This window comes from Sceloporus occidentalis, unplaced genomic scaffold (genome assembly GCF_023333645.1).
Source record: "Sceloporus occidentalis isolate IW3139 unplaced genomic scaffold, rSceOcc1.0.p SCAF_2, whole genome shotgun sequence".
Classification (NCBI taxonomy): Eukaryota; Metazoa; Chordata; class Lepidosauria; order Squamata; family Phrynosomatidae; genus Sceloporus; species Sceloporus occidentalis.
In genome coordinates, this window is record NW_028316982.1 from 241,164,653 (window position 1) to 241,182,760 (window position 18,108).

At 40.7% G+C, this 18,108-nt stretch overlaps 1 protein-coding gene across 4 annotated transcripts in view; it reads right to left on the bottom strand.

Moving 5' to 3' along the window:
• Positions 1–18,108, bottom strand: part of NBEA (neurobeachin) — a 559,686-nt gene that overhangs the window by 507,770 nt on the left and 33,808 nt on the right. For all 4 annotated transcript variants that reach the window (XM_089512505.1, XM_089512504.1, XM_089512507.1 and 1 more), the window contains exons 2-4: positions 9,852–10,083; positions 2,226–2,326; positions 1,908–2,003 (exon numbers count right to left, since the gene is read on the bottom strand). In XM_089512505.1, the coding sequence (XP_089368631.1) occupies positions 1,908–2,003; positions 2,226–2,326; positions 9,852–10,083 (429 nt within the window). The remainder of the gene's footprint in view (positions 1–1,907; positions 2,004–2,225; positions 2,327–9,851; positions 10,084–18,108) is intronic.

Here is an 18,108-nt window from a genome sequence, read left to right on the forward strand (position 1 = left end):
TCAGGGGCTAGCCTGAAGACAGAGGCTCCTCCCTCCCTAACGGTCATCTTCCGGCCTCTGAGGGAGAGAGAAGGCTGGCCCAGTACCATCAGGGGCTATCCTGAAGACAGAGGCTCCTCCCTCCCTAACGGTCATCGTTCGGCCTCTGAGGGAGAGAGAAGGCTGGCCCAGTACCATCAGGGGCTATCCTGAAGACAGAGGCTCCTCCCTCCCTAACGGTCATCGTTCGGCCTCTGAGGGAGAGAGAAGGCTGGCCCAGTACCATCAGGGGCTAGCCTGAAGACAGAGGCTCCTCCCTCCCTAACTGTCATCGTTCGGCCTCTGAGGGAGAGAGAAGGCTGGCCCAGTACCATCAGGGGCTAGCCTGAAGACAGAGGCTCCTCCCTCCCTAACTGTCATCGTTCGGCCTCTGAGGGAGAGAGTAGGCTGGCCCAGTACCATCAGGGGCTAGCCTGAAGAAAGAGGCTCCTCCCTCCCTAACTGTCATCTTTCGGCCTCTGAGGGAGAGAGTAGGCTGGCCCAGTACCATCAGGGGCTAGCCTGAAGAAAGAGGCTCCTCCCTCCCCAACTGTCATCCTTCGGCCTCTGAGGGAGAGAGAAGGCTGGCCCAGTACCATCAGGGGCTAGCCTGGAGAAAGAGGCTCCTCCCTCCCCAAATGTCATCCTTCGGCCTCTGAGGGAGAGAGAAGGCTGGCGCAGTACCATCAGGGGCTAGCCTGAAGAAAGAGGCTCCTCCCTCCCCAACTGTCATCTTTTGGCCTCTGAGGGAGAGAGAAGGCTGGCCCAGTTCCATCAGGGGCTAGCCTGAAGAAGAAGAGCCCTCCCTCCGGTCCATCTGCCTTGGTCCAGGCCTCAGAGGGAGAGAAGAATGCTGGACCTGATTCCCTCCCCCCCTCACCATTCCCTTCTCCTTTTGTGTCGTGTCTTTTAGATTGTAAGCCTGTGGGCAGGGAACTGTCTGTTATCCCCTCTATTGTAAACCGCTCGGATTCCCAGTGATTGGGCGGTATATAAATAAAACCTATTATTATTATTATTATTATTATTATTATTATTATCAACTTAACCCAACAGTACATGGTATGCTGTTACCAGGTTGTGAAACCTTCAGTAGGCCAATAGATAAAATAATGTCCATGGAAGAAATACCTAAAGTTCAACCTAGACAAGGAAGAAACTGAAATATTTAAAGAGTCCCATACCTAAGATCAAACACTGATCAGAATGGAGATTCCAGCAAAGAAATAAGACTAGGGATTGGACAAGCAGCTATGAAAGAACTAGAGAAGATCCTAAAGAGTAAAGACATACAACTGAGTATCAAAGCCAGAATTGTTCAGGCCATAATATTCTCCATCATGATGTACAGATGTGAGAGCTGGTCAGTGAAGAAGGCTGACAGGAAGAAAATCAACTTATTTCAGATGTAGTGCTGGAAAAGAGTGTTGAAAATACTGTGGACAGCCAAAAAGACAAGCAAATGGGTCCTTGAACAGATCAAGACAGAACTTTCTCTAGAAGCCAAGCTGACGAAGCTCAGGCTATTATACTTTGGCCACATCATAAGAAGGCATGACTCACTCAAAAAGACACAAATGCTTGCAAAGGTGGAGGGTAATAGAAAAAGAGGAAGACAGATTCAATTAAGGGAGTCAGGGCATGCATCTACAGGGCTTAAGTAGAACAGTGGAGGATAGAGGGCTTGGAGATGTCTCATCCACAGGGTTGCTATGAGTCAGGGCCAACTCAAGGCCAGCTAACAACAACAGCAAACAATAACTCAAACATAGAAACACAGAAAATACAGCAAAGTACCGTATATGTAGAATATTTGCACAACCTATTTCCTGGAAATCTGCATGACGAATTTATCCAGTTCTTTATGAGAGATAGATTTTAAAACTTACTGCAGCACTGCAGCCTGGGAAGTTGAAAAAGGTGTCAGGACCATGTCTCTGTGGCATTTGATTAAGGACTGACAACAGCTTGACTGCATGTCTAGGCTGTCAAAAATAACAAAATGGTGACACTGTTACATATATAACCACATGACTACCATAATCCTTGCAATACATTAACCACCAATTAGTTTTCCCAAAAACCTAGAAATTAAATTTTTAAAAGTATCAATTTAATAATTATTATTACATAATTAATTAGGTAAACTTTTTCTTCACAGAATTCCATGCACAAGTGAATCATACATATTCTTTGGTACAACTTACCCAGATTCCATTTTCGCCACGAAGCATGCTGAACAAAAGCTTCAACTCCTTGACAGTAATGCTGTAGCTGGCAAGAACCCCCAACATATCAACGAGCAGATCTTTAAAGAAAAATAAAATTAATCTGCTTGCTTAAATTTTTGCCAGAATAATAGTTCATATTACAAATTGGACTGGTGCTTAACATTTAAAGTTCCACATCATTCTATACTATTTTTTTCCTGAAAAACTCATAGCTACCATTCTATGTTGTTAACAAAGCAAAACTATTTTTAAATGCCTAAAGCACTAATGTAAGAGATATACCTGAATGTTTATCTTACTTTTTAATGACTTTTTACCAGTTTGTATTCATTATCTTGTTCAGTGCTTCATGGATATCTGGGTGAAGAAATATGCTTAAAAGTACCTTTTCCTTTACTTTCCCCAAATATGGAGAGTCAAACAAGGGTGGGATACAGACGGGCAGGGGAAGACATCTTGGAGGTGTATTCTGCTGAATACGGAGCCTCCAGACCGCCCACCCTGGGGGTGTGGCTCAGGAGATGGGGCTTCCACATGGGGGGCAGTGAAGACGCCTCACCTGGGGCCGTTTCTGACCCGCAGTTTCCAAACCGCCGCCTCGGAGGACGCTGCAAAGAGAGAGGCAGCTTCCTCACGGGCGGCCAAAAACGGGGCTTTTTTTTTCCTTTGCTGGCTGGCGGATGCGCAGCTGCGCAGCTGCAGCGCTAAGCAGCGGCGGCAGAAAGCCTATGGGCACATTTAAAGTGCCCAAGCCCCTTTAAAACTTTTTTTCCCGCTCTGCCCAAGAACAATGGTGGTCTCTTGCCAGCTGGTGATCAGCTGGTGTTGGCATCCTTGTCCGCTTGCACTTTGCCAGTGTCACCAGCATCATGGATGCCTCCTCTCCTTTGGTCCCCGCGCTCTTGCTGAATCTGCAATGCACAGCCACAGCTGTCGCCGCTGCCACCGCTGTCCCCCTGCCATCCCCCATCACCTCCCTTGTACATATGTAAATATTTACAGTTTTAGCGGTTTTTATTGTTAGGTGAAAATGGCACAGGAATGTGTGTAGGGGCTCACTTTAAAGTCCAAACTTTCCCCAATTCTAGCAGCGCATGCGTACATGTTGCTCTAGGGTTAGGGTTAGGGTTAGGGTTAGGAGTCTTAAAATGCGCTGCAGCTGTGCTGCAGCTTCCACACCTGCATGGCAGCTGACGCTGCAATTAAAGCCTGACTGCAAACTGCGCATGTTCCAGGACCCCGACTCATTATGCGACGCAGCTGACTCGGAGCTTTTAAATGGGCAACTTAAATTAGCGGCATAGCAATTCTGACGTACCGGTGCAGCAGCTTACAGACGGAGCTGCGCAGCTGCGCATCAAACGGAAAAGAAGCAGAGAAAAGCAGCACCTTTTTAATGCCGCCTCTTCCCGCTTGGGGAGTGCGGGCGGCGTGTTCATGGCGGCATTCAGGTAAGGCCCGTCTGAAGGCTCTACCTTCATGACGTCATGAATACACCCCTTTTTGCCCGTCTGTATCCCGCCAAGGTTAAACTACATCTGCCCTGCCATACCTTGTCCCATATCACAGTTGTCTGTGTTTCCCACTTCATATGATTGGTTGCAAGTGAATGTGGAAGAAAAGGGAAACAATGGGTCTTTTTAACCACAGAAGGTACGTCTGGCCAGCACTTCAGCAGGGATATGCTGTGTGATGGTAGCTCAGCTTCCCACCACCTCCAATAACTATTTCAACACTTGTCAAGAAGGATATGCCCTTTTCTTCCTCAGCTCCATTCAGCACTGGCAGCAGAGTATCACCTTTCATGTGCAATAGTGTCTCTAGCAAGGTTGGGCAAGGATAAAGAATAGAGTTGTTTAGTTGCACCCTCCAAGCATTTCATGTACATTTTCAAGCTGCATTGATATTGAAAGTGGTCCTTCCTACACAACCTGACAGGATGGGGATCTCAACAAATAAATTATTATAATGTATCTACTGCTCCCTCCACAAAACACTCCATGTAAGAATTTTAGTATTGCATGCAAACTGGATGCATAAAGTAATTAAAGTTAAAACCTGAAGAGGGAAGAAAACATTGATATTTTTTCTTGTGATTTTAAAATGCAGCTTTTAACTGATATAAAGGCTCACTGGCTTTAGCAAATGATATTAAATGATAATGAAAAAGATTTTATTAACTCCTGGTCCATATAAGTCCCACACACAGCTTTAACCTTTCCTACAAACATGTAGGAAAAAATTCCATAGGGAAAAATAATGGTTCATAATGCTCTCCAGAGGTGTGTGAAGGCATTTCAAACACATTTGGGAGCACCTCTGGGCCAAATGAGGCCAAGGAAATACCTTTTCTGAAACAAGAAATGATCAAAAAGTTACTTCCACTCATTTCCTGTTGTTAAAAAAGACATCTCCTGGACCTAATGTAGCCTATGAACATGGTGAAAATGCCCATTAGAAACCCAGGGCAACTGGGGGCAAACAAACTGACCTGAGAGTTGAGGTAAGTTGTGGCATTCCAAAACTTCCTAGGAGGCTAATGCAGAAGCTCCTAGCCTTCCACAGTTGCCCATCTGTGCTATAAAATGACACTGTTGCTACTCCCTCAGATTGGTATGGGTTCATGGTCCAAACCAAACAACCAAACCTGATTCATTGAAAACTATATCAGAAGTTATGTAATCGGACCTATATCTTAATAGGGAGATGTTATTACATATATATGCAACAACATATCTTTGAGGGAGCCCTGGTGGCACAGCAGTTAAATGCTGGTACTGAAGCCACAATATTGTGAGTTTGAACCTGCAGGGCTCCAGGTTGAATCAACCTTCCATCCTTTCATAGGTTGGTAAAATGAGCACCGAGCTTGTTGCTGGCAACACATTTTAAAATGCTTAGAGAGTGCTTAGTTCATTTAGTTAGTTCACTTAGTTCATCTGCCTTGGTCCAGGCCTCAGAGGGAGAGAAGAACCACTGGACCTCATCCCCTTTCCCTCCCCCATTCCCTTCTCCTTTTGTTTCATGTCTTTTAGATTGTAAGCCTGAGGGCAGGGAACTGTCTGATTAAAAATAATAATTGTAAGCTGCTCTGAGAGCCATTAGGGCTGAAGGGCGGGGTATAAATACCTAAATAAATAAATAAATAAATAAGGCCTGAAACACATGGACAAAATGACACAATGTGATGCCACACCGGGAGCATGTCATTTATACAATGCATGCCCCAAATGCAGTTTGAAGTTGCGCCAAGTCTGTGCTAACGAAAACCAACTGGGCTAAGACGGAGCGGATGGAATCCATTCCTTCCAGTAGCCTTGTTCAGGCCTGCGGCAGTAGCCTAAATTAAAACCAGGCACGTGTGGCTGCCACAGTCCTGGTGCGAACAGAGCTGGTGCAGCCTCACATTGGTCCTTTGGGCCCATCTGTTTGGGGGCCTTAGAAGCAGTATAGAAATGTAAAGTTCTAAGTGCTTAATACAGCATAAATAATGAGCAGTAGGCATGCCACTACTTCTCTACCATAGACTCTTTTCCTCCGCACCCATGCCATGTGACCACTTGTGTATTATGTAATGGATATGAATGGTTCCTTATACTAAAAGGGCCAGTTCTTACAAGTATACCATACAAGATGATATACTGCAGGCTAGGTGTGGGTACAGCATTGGCCATGGGTAGGTCCAAGCCCCACTTCTGCAGCATCTGAAGCCCCTAAATAATTCTCTAATCTTACAGTCTATAAATGAATAATTTAAAAATATTTCCCAACAATTTGAGTATTTTTTAAAACTAAAAATAATTCAAAATAATCACAAAGTGTTATGTCTCCTACTCCCTGACACCCATAAGAATTACCCAAAAAATTTTAAAAGGTTAAAAAAAAAATCAGCCAAAATGACTGCAAGATGTGACATCATGTTATTTTTGGTATGCCCCATATGTGGTGGGGCAGTAACAGGAGGAGTCATGGGGGTGAAAATTATCCTCCCCACACTTGCCCACTCCATAGGCTACATTTTAACCACTTGATTTCTTTGAAAGGAAAGAAATAAAACAATAGGAATAGCAGTACAAAGGGCATTGCAAAGAAACCATTATAAATGCCAGAGAATTTATAGATGAGCACACTTCACAGAGGAATTAACAGAAAAATCAGGGTTGATTGGATTTAAATCAAATTGATTTGACTAATAATTTAAACTGCTCCTAAGAAGGTCTCAATTTTAGAGATATAAAGCATAGCTGAAAATCACTAGTGAGGAAAATTCTATTTAATCATTAGTTATAGTAAAAGCACATTACTGTTTAATACACCTTTAACATGAATTCATAGATGGAGTTTTCATTAGAAACTATGTACATGCAAAGCATTTATTCTGAATTGTTTTAAGACTAATTTTCAATTCTTCAAAAATAGGATAATAAATTGGTCATTTTACTACTAAAGCAAAATAAACTTGAAGTTATTCAGGGAAAGAAATAGCTCTCACCATTCACTTAATCATGAAATTTTTGTCATGATGTGCCAAAATCAACACCATCACCATAAGAGTTATTCTTTTAGTTTTGATCTTCAAAAAACATTTAAGGAGCATCCACATGGATTTTTTAATAGTTTCTATTTTAAAAAAAATTAAGCAATTTCAATAAAATCAACATGAGAAATACTAAGGAAAAATAAATGTTCTTAGGGAAAATGCTGTGGTGCAAACATTTTTTTCCAGATGCTCAACAAAACAATTCAGATTTGGACAATATCTCCCTAAATTTTCTATCCACTGACCTTCTCTATCTTTACCCTTAGAAAAAGGCCAAATTGAGAGATGGGGGAACTGAAAGAGGGAAGGAGGAAAAGAAAGAGAGCACTTCATGGACACCACCAGCAGAACAGGACTGACTGAGTTATGTCTAGTTGCCATAACTGCTGTTAACATCTTCACAGACTGCAGTTATAAGTATTATTAGTAGTATTTAGGATGGCTATCTTCAACCAGAGAATTTTTTTTAATCATTGTTTTATGAAAACTTCAAAAACTCATTTAAATCATTACAAACTTGGCACTGAATGACACATTTATCAGTGTCTGGGGAACTGTCCAGAGTACTGATAGATTTTTCTTTTTAGGATCAGTGTCAGTTACTGTGGACAGATGATGTGAGAAAAAGTGCTTGATGTGAAGTCAAAGGCTTTTACGGCCGGCATCCATAGTTTTTTGTGGGTTTTTCGGGCTATGTGGTCATTTTCTGGAAGAGTTTATTCCTGACATTTCGCCAGTATCTGTGGCTGGCATCTTCAGAGACCTCTTCCAGAACATGGCCACATAGCCTGAAAAACCCATTAAAACCAAGGTATTTGACTTGGTCCAACCCCACTACATGTTACTCTGATCATCACCCATCTTGAATGTTAAATTCTAGCAGAGATCAGGGGGGCTCTGTGGTTTGGAATGCTTGGTGTCAGTATCAACTGGTCCGCCAGCTACAGCATTTCCTCAGGCAGAGATAATCCAGCTACAATAGTTCACCCATTGGTAATCTCCTAATCAGACTACTGTAATGCACTCCACCTGGGGCTGCACTTGGAAAGTGTAGCTTGATTACTGATTGGAATAGCATGCAAACATCTTATAATGTCATCCTTAAAATAACTGCACTAGCTGCCAATAGGCTTCCAGTCTGAATTCAAGGTACTTTTGATTACATTTAAAAACCCTAAATTGCTTTAGACCTTGATACCTGAAGAAGCACCTCTCCCTATATACATGACTGCTCAAGGACTCATATGTATTAGTGAGGTTCCCCCTTTGTCCCAACAGTAAATTCAATAATGCTGTAGAGCATTATTTATAATGTTATGCTTCCTTTATCTTATTGTTTCAGTATTGAATACTTTAACAAAATATACACTGTGTTAAGGCTGTGGGAGAGGGCCTTCCAATCTGTGCATCTGACTGTGGAATCCCCCCCCCCCTTGAAAGCCCAATTAGAAACCAGAACGGCTTTATTTTGGTACCAGGTTAAAACGTGTGTACTAACTAAATCTTTTGGGGCCTAACAAAAATTTTATGCATATCATTTTACTCTATACTAAGTTTCTTAACTAGTTTTTAACTGGTCAACTTGTTTAATATGATTTTGGTGTATTTAAATTATTTTCATTATTTTTTTAAAAATTATTTTAAACAGCTTCAAACTATTCTATACCTATTTAATTTAATATTACCATGAGACCTTGTGATGTGGGAGGGGGATTACATATATGTGTGTGTTAAAAAATGAATAAAATACAATTGCAATCATACACTGGGCCCTCCTTATCTGCGGACCACATTGTCCCGAATGGCGGCACGCACGTAGCTGTGCTGCCATTGAGGACAAAAGCCCCTCTCCCCCTCCTCCTTCCTTCCTTCCCTCCCTTCTCCCCCCCTCCCTCCTTCCATCCTTCCTTGCTTCCTGTCCCCAGACCCAGCACCTGGGACAGAGCCTCCAGCCCAGGCTCCCTCCAAAGGATTCCAAAGGAGTTGGGGTCAGAGCCAGGGCTTGGGTCTCAAGAGTCCAGAGGCTCTGTCCCAGGTGCTGGGCCTGGCGACAGGGGCTCTGAGACTCAAGCCTTAGCCTCAACCCCAGCCCCAGTTCCAGCCCCAGCTGACTGGGCAGCAGACTCTGCCCCCAAAGTGAAGCCGGGGCAGAAGCTTCGGAGAAAGAGAGGGAGGGAGGGAGGGAGGGAGGGAGGGAGGGAGGGAGGGAGGACTCCAGTCCCATTCTCCCCAAGGTGTGACCATGGGGCTGTGCCACCATTAATGACAATGGAATATGAGCATCTGCAGATTTTGGTATCTGCAAGGGGTCCAGAACGGATCACCCACCAATACCGAGGACCCACTATATTTAAGAATTTTTTTAATGGATATTATGTAGACAAGACATATGTTCACACTCAATTGTACTTTAATGTATAAAATACAAAGCATATTTAAATATTTTAGGAGAGAAAATCCAAAACAGAAATGAGAAAAATTGTTGAAATCTCTATATACCATTCAAGAGCATGTTACATGCTGTTATGAAAATCAATTTTATTAACAACATTTTCTTATTTAACTCATGCTCTTATTTAACTTACTTAACTCTCAGCTTTTTTTGTTTTTATATTTTAAATTGAGCTATAGAGTTTATTTTCACAGGTGTGACAATTTGGTATAAGACATTTTTTAAATAAAGTTAAGATGGTAAATCTCTGCTCTGATGAAATACAATTGAACACATTTGCATTCTGGAGGTCCTGAGATTTGTGACACATTCTTTTGCTATTTTTGTTGTTTTATAAATAGAATGTAGGAAAATAATTTCAAAGTTACATTCTATAGTCATATTTCTTCAAAGTACATTGTCTGATTAACTGCAAAGCATTCTGAAATCTGTAGGTCATGGTTGATAAAACAAATGAGGGAGTAATTTGCTAATTGCTAATGAGGGTCTGTTTCTATACATTCATTCCATCTCTCCGTCATAAAATCTACTTAAACTGTAATTAACCGGGGCTTCTGTAGCATTCTAAAAAAATAAAGTAAATTATACTTATCTGTTTGGTGGTTTATACCTGCAATCATATCATCCACAGTACTCATCTTCAGTAGCACTTGTTCAATTAAACCAACTTCTGTGCTGGTCTGTAAATTGCGTACACTTTTGCGAAGGATGGCGGTGAACATACTCCAAATTTCTGCTTGACATGTTACATCACAGTGCTCTAAGAGTTCTGACATGCAAGTTATACTTTCTGCATCCTGGATTATAAAGTTCATCTCTAGATCGAATTCTCCGCCAACCAGCTGGAAAAACAAACAAAACAAAACCCAAATTAATTTATAGACTAGGTTTTGACAAAGTTCAGGCAGTCTACCTGAGACACATGTTTCTTTTATTGAAATTTTAATGACCTGTGAAAATTAACCTGCTTTTGCCAGAACTCTACCCAAAGCTTCCTTTTGTCAAGTGGCATTGTGAGAAAGTATACCATTCTCCTAAATTTTATGGGGCCACTTTATAACTAGATACTCAAAATACAATTATATAATTGAGTACTGAAAACACAAACAATGTGCAGTTTTATACAAACTTTTAGAAAACACACATACACCAATATTACATATTGTATAGTGAAACTGGCACATACACAAAGTTCCAGCACCCAGTGCAGGACCTATTTGCAGAAATTAATGATCTGGGATTACATAATAAATACCAGCTACCGGTCTGCAGAGGTCCTGCTACTCAAGATTTATAAGGAATTGCAAAGCCCTAAATAAGAATATAAAATAGCTATAAATACATATAATAATAATAATAATAATTATCATTATTATTATTATTATTTGTATACCGCCCTCTGGCAAACCAATCCGGGCAGTTAACAACAGTAAAATATAAAATATGACAATTAAAAACACTTTATCCCTCCCCCCCTTAAGACAGTATTAAACAGTCTAACATATTAAAACACAATATCAATTCAAGTGTAAGTCAAAAATGGGTCACAAAATTGACCCCCCAAAACAGAGTCGATAAGGTAGAATGAAGGGCGAGCCGTCATCCCCCCCAAGCCTCTTCCAGCAGGGCTGCCTCCACAGAGAAAGCCCAGCTGGTGAGACGCTGGCAAGGGCAATGGATCGCCCTGCAGCCTCTCCCCAGTCAAGGTGATTCCGGGGGGGGGGGGGGGAGGGGCAGCTGGGAAGACGCTGGGAAAGACGGTCAAACACCCTGCAGCCTCTCCCCAGTCAGACTATCTCTGTGGAGGGTGGGGGGGAAGCCCAGCTGGAGACAGACTGGGAAGGGCAATGGGTTGCCCAGTAGCCTTTCCCCAGCCAGGCTGGCTCCTGAAGTCTGACCCTCGAATTATCCACAGGTCATACCAGTACCCATAATTTTGGCCCCCAAAGCTGACCTTGACTTATACATGAGGTCAACTTATAGTTGAGTATATACAGTAATACAAATTCCACTATAGGGCATTTCTCTTTCTCCTGTATTTTACTCTCCTAAACCCATAAAGTATATTAAATTCTTATTACCTAATTCAAGGTGACAAAGACCTAACTCTTATTCATGGCAAACACATCTCCTCTTCCCTCCAGCTCTCTCTTGTTTTCTCTCTCCAAACTGAAATGGTACAAACAGCACCTTTCTTAGGGTTTCCCCATCTAAAACCAGCAACTCATAAGAGTTACAAATGCACAAAGATGCAGTTAAAAAATAACGTTTTGTGCCGTTTTTGCACCAGTGGCTTCATGTCAATGGCAAACACCAGTTATTTTTTTTAAAAAAATTGTTCACAAAACACCTTTCAAAATCCTATGTGCATGTAAAGGTAAAAGTAAAGGTAAAGGTTTTCCCCTGACATGAAAGTCTAGTTGGTAACTGACTATAAGGGGCAGTGCTCATCACTGTTACTAAGCCAAAGAGCCACCATTGTCCTAAGATGGCTCCATAGTCATATGGCCAGCATGACTGCATGGAACACTGTTACCTTCCCACTGAAGTAGTACCTATTTACAGTGCGCCTGCGTCATACGCGGGCGTGCTTTACGCGGCATGAGCATACGTGCTCAAGCTGCGGGGCGTGCACGGGGAGGAAGGGGCGTCGCGTCCCATTCAATTGAATGGGCGCATGCGCCCGTTGCGCACTGCGCGCCACCGCGCCACCATGCACGAGCCCCATTGTTTCCAATGGGGCTTGAGCATAGGCGGAAATCTCCTTACGCGGAGGGATCCGGAACGGATCCCCGCGTAAGGTGAGGACCCACTGTACATGCTTTGGAACATGTTAGATTGGCAGAAGCTGGGACTGAAGCTCACTCTGTCACAAAGCAATCGGGCCTTGAACTGCTGACCTTCCAATTATCAGAACCGGCAATTTAACTACCAATCTACCACATCACAATGCATGTGCATGTATTGCAACCTATATTCCTGGATATATGACACCTATAACTATATGTACATATGATGATAAACATACATTGGTATGTAATTGGGCCTTGGCATACTTGTTGTTGCTGTTATATGCTGTCAAGCCAGCTTCGATTTATGGCAACCGTATGAATTAAAGAAATCCATGAGTCCTTCATCAACAGTTAGGTTTAATCATACCTGTACATGTAGCTGAAAAATTCTCCTCAGAAAATGTTTGGACTTCAAGGGAAATTACTTTCAGGGAAGCAGAGCAAACACTAAAATACCTCCCAGACTCATCACACACACACACCTCACTTTGCTTTTTAAACATGCATCTGTTTTCATACAATATATAAAGAGGCCTGGAGACGTACTAAAGATATACTAACGACCACACTGTGTGAGTTTTCTTGGCTACAGCTATATGTACATATGATGACAAAGATATACATTTATTGGCATAAATGTATCTTGGACATGTATCCTGACATGTATGAATGACCTATTATGAAAAAATGAACTGATCAGTCCTGTTCAGCAGGTGATGCACATGAGGGTGAGCTACTACTTTGGAAGCATCTGGGAGCACCAGTTCTATCTTCTGAAGAACCCCCTCCCCACATCATAAAAAACTATTGCCAAAAAAGGTCACATAGTCTAAATTTTAATATATATTAAATAACTATAGTAATTCAAATATCTTTTAGATGACAGTAGATTGTAATACCAAGCAACTTCTATAGCAGCTCAAATGCTAGCACAATAAATCACTGCTCTTCTATATCACAGTATAATACATTCCTCCTACAGGCCCAATCTTGAAATTTTATTTTTATTCATGATTGAATATTAAGTGCCTGATTTATGCCAGTTCTTAAGGAACTATTAAGTATTTTGAATAACTGCTCTGTGCTTGATTAAAGTTATATCATTTAGGTTAACAGTACTTCAATCTACATTTTCTAATAGCAGTGAACACATCAGAACAATGCCTATCCTGAAATGTGAACTATCTAGAGCTGTCTAATTTGTTATTATCTATAGAGATTCAAGTAGTTTTGCCATCCTAAGTAAAGTTAATTATCATGAACAACTAATTCTCTTGTAATTTGCTAGTTCTTTAGGATGGGCCTTACATTTCTTTTGATAGTGATTCAAAAGGCATGCAGGCTAAATACTGGTTGTGAGAGAATAACTCCCCATCACCTTTACTCTTCTTTTCCATTGTTCACAGTGCCTGGGTTTGGGCATTTTCCAGACCTCCACGGGGATGCATGAGGAGCTGCAGTGGAGAGGAGCTTCACTCCCTCCTGCTGTTCATGCCATGGAATACCAATGTTGGATTTATTTGCTGTTGTGTGCCTTCGAGTCATTTCCAATCTATGGTGACCCTAAAGTGAACGTATGGAAAGTTCTTGGCAAGATTTGTTCACATGGGATTTGCCTTTCCCTTCCTCTGAAGCTGAGAGAGTGTGACTTGATCCCTTGGGTTTCCATGGCTGAGTGGGAAATCAAACCCTACTCTCCAAAGTCATAGTTCAATGCTCAAACTACTACACTATGTTGGCTCCTTATTAAATACTACTATTAATAGAAAATGGATACATAGCAATCACATAGGGGAGGCATGCATTTCCATTGTTCAAAGACTCCATAGATGAACATTTTCAAAGTGGACATATGCCTCAGCCTCCATAAAGTGCTGTATACTGTCAATCTATACAGCTGTCTATATATATAAAATAAGTCAGTTACATGTCAATGTACATCAGCAGTAAACTGTTCAGAGTTGTAGGCTCCTAATTCAAGCCTCTTGAGAGTTCAAGTTTCTGGGAAAATAAGTAGGAACACAAAAACCTGAAATTCCAATGAAAGAGCCAATAGGCAAAGGTGCACTACTCAAAAGAACAAGAATTCATTGGGCACTGTCCTGGAGAAATAATATACTGTAAGTCTAGAAATTTAAGCCAAAAAATTGACCTAAAAAAACTTAAATCAACTTATCCAAGGGTCAATGTAAGTATTGTATCTTAAATCATATTTAAAAACAGGAACTATCCCTGGTGTAATCTGTCCTGGAAGCACTGACCTCCCTTTACTCTCTTATCCATCCAGCATAAGCATAAACAGTTATGCCTGCTGGAATTTTGTAAATTCTTTGGCAATGTTTTCCTTTGCTTCATCTTTTAGATGCTTGGTTATATGACCCTAAATTTGAGCCTTGACTTATCCAAGGATCATACCAAAATTCATAATTTTGGCCCCCAAACCTGCCCTCCACTTATATGTGAGTTGACCTAGAGTCAAGTATATACGGTATATATATAACTAAGGTCCAAATCACACAGCAGAATTAATCGAGTTTGAGACTGCTTTAACTGCCCAGGCTCAGTGCTAGGGAATCCTGGAAACTGTAGTTTATTGTGGCACCAGAGCTATCTGACAAAGAAGGCTAAATGTCTCAGAAAACTACACTTCCTAGAATGCCTTAGCACTGAGCCAGGGCAGTTAAAGAGTTCTCAAACTCGATTATTTCTGCAGTGTGTTTTGGACCATAGTTGCAAACCGGCCACACTTACTGCTGCTAGGGTTTCATTTTTAGAAGTATAACTTTGCACTATACAGCACTTGTCAGGAAGAGATATAGTATCATTGGTTACTTTCTGGTTAGACAGATAAGACGCCACCGGAAACTAATTCATTACAGGAAACAGCCCATGTTATAGTAATGTTTGCAAGTCACAATTAAATGAAGTTATTGTGTCTTTCTCATGATAACCACACTAACTGAACGTTTCACCACTGACAAAAAACACAGAGGTCTATTTCTGTGGCTGCTAACTTTGATGGGGATGAGAACTTTTCCAATTATGCTATCCTTAGCATTTTAAACTAAAAATGATTATAATTATTTTAAATGATTATAACTATAATTATAATAATTTTTCTACATGCTATCTAGCAATCTTGCTAAATGAAAAATTCTTCCACGTGCCTATATTTCATAGAAAGAAAGTCAACAGTCACCATGCCAAACATAAAGACTTCAAAGCTTAGTGAAGAAATGGTAAATACAGTCACCCCTCCATTTTTGTGGACTTGGAGTCTGCGTCCCTCATTCATCTGCAGGCAGCAAATGGAGGGAGACCAAATGGTGCACATGCTGCCATTCAAGCTAATGGAGCATGAATATTGGCGATTTTCCATCTTTGGGGAGTAGGGAAGTCCAGAATGAACCCTCCATGAAAACAGAGGGGTAACTTTACAGGCAGTCATTATTGAAAATCATACAAGACATACTTAACAATAAAATAATAATAAATTTATTTGTATACCACTTTTCCAAAGATCAACAGACATAATCTGATATTTTCAGCAAAATAATGACTAATTGTCTTTATTTATTCATGCTCCAGTTACTTTCAGGTTGGAGCAAATGAATGCTTTCTAAGCAGTACTGTTTTATAAAAATAATTCCGAAAACAAATGATGCTCCTAGATTATTGGCTGGTACTTGAAGTGGTAGAATTTTCCTGTTATAATAGAAAGCTATAGAAAGATGGAGTCACTTTGGTTAGAAGAGAAATAGTTTTTTTAAAAAAAAATGAGGCTTGAAAGCTAGGAAAAAAATAGAGCAAAGTAATAAGTGCATTGTGACCTGTAATAAGTTGGCACCAGCAGAACAAGACATAACATACACAATTCAAGATAAGGAGACATTGTTGATGTTCAAAAGGAAGGTTACTGAAAGCTACTGAATTCCTGAAGGAGGGGTGAGGAGTGATGCAGTTATTAATATATGCATATATTTCTGTCTTGACTGTAAGAATTCTGGATGTTTAAATTGTAATTAGCCAATGAGGTGTGATGGAGAAGTTTCTTTGTGTAACTGACTATAAAATTAGGCCATTTTGTTTTGTTCTTGGCCTCAATTTTGGAACTTTGAAATCCACTGAGAACATTATTCTTTGCCAGTTTTAAGAATAAAACTTTGGAATTTTCAACTTTCTGGGTCCTTTGCCAATTCCTGGTTTCGTCCGTGGACCTGAAGCTTTGTGAGTGAAGGCCCAGGTTCTTAGGTTCCCGTGTTTTTATTATATTATCTATTACATACATTACACTGATGAGAACATGTCACTTCGTTACATACATTACATTGATGAGAACATGTAACTTCAAATTCTACTCAGGTACATTAATCACCTATTTGTTTCCAGGCTCTAAAGAGCTAGTCTTTAACAATTGTAATGTCTTAAGGTCAAGTTACAACAAGAATAGTCTTCTCCCACAGAAATCTGCTTGACCCTAAAGTTTAACTTCAAAGTGACTGCTCTCTATTTTAAGATGAGTCGTGCAGCCACACACATGCACAAATTTCTTCCTTTAACTTTTCCATGATTTGCAATTGCTTCTGCAAAACAGATAAGTTACAGTGAAACAAGGCCAAAACAGTTTGTCAATCCTGATAAATAAGAGACACAAAGTATTTTCAACACGCAAATAAAACAGGCCGTTGGCTGGATTATAAATTTAAGAAAGAAAAAGATAAAAAAATGATTACGGAAATAAACTTTAAAGGAAAAATAATAATAAGGCAAAAGGAAATTTAAAAGGCATTCCAAGATTACTATTAAGATCTATTTAAAGAAAAAGAAGTCGTTAGATAAACAACTGAAAATGAAAGAATATTTAGATAAAAAGAATAGAAATATAAGTAAACTTAATGAAAATCAGAGAGATATATTAGACAAACCCTTTACAGAAGAAGACATTTCAGAAGCAATTATTTCATTTAAAAAATGGAAAATCTCCGGGCCCAGATGGCTACAAGCTACACAGCAAAATTTTATAAAGTATTCAAAACAGAAATTATTGAAATAATGTGTAACACCTTTAATAAAGTGGCAGTAGAAGGGAAACAGGATTCTCGGAACTATGCAGATGTGGCTCTAATACCTAAAGAAGGGAAGGATATAACTGATGTGACAAACTATTGACCAATAGCCCTACTCAATCAAATAAAATAAATAAATAGAACTTTAATTTATATCCCGCTTTTTGTTACCACAATCAAAGCGGCGTACAACCTTTAAAAATACAATATATACAATTCCCCCCTCTTAAAAAAGGATTAAACAATTCTATCCATTAAAATTACAGACGATAAAATCTAAAAACAATAATACAATAATAAAATACGGTGGGCAGTCTTCGCTTATATATGTCTGTGGGGGGAGCATTACATAGCCAGGTTCTATTCTGGGAGGGCCTGCCGGAAGAGATCCGTCTTGACAGCTTTCTTGAACTCTCTAGGTTGGAAATTTGACGGATCTCATCCGGCAGCCCATTCCAATAAAGTGAGAGCGATCGCGGAAAAAGTCCTCTGGGAGGTCGCTGTCAATCTGGTCTTTGTGGACTGCAACAAATTCCTCCCAAAGGATCTGAGGGTGCGGGGTGGATTATACAGAAGGAGGCAATCCCTTAAGTAGATTGGATCCAAGCCATGGAGGGCTTTAAAGGTAATGACCAACACCTTGTACTGTGCTCGGAAACAAATAGGCAGCCAGTGGAGTGATTTCAATATAGGTGTAATATGGTCACTCCTAGCTGTTCCTGTAATCAATCTGGCTGCCATATTCTGTACCAGTTGAAGTTTCCGGACTAGGCACAAGGGTAGCCCCATATAGAGCGCATTGCAAAAATCAAGTCTTGAGGTTACCAGTGCATGTACTACAGTTTCAAGGTCACCTGGCTCCAGGAAAGGGTGCAGCTGACGTATCAGCCGGAGCTGATAACAGGCACTCTTGACCGTTGCATTCACCTGATTTCTCATCTGAAGCAATGAGTCGAGAAGCACACCTAAGCTGTGAACACAGTCCTTTGAGGGGAGCGTGAACCCCTCT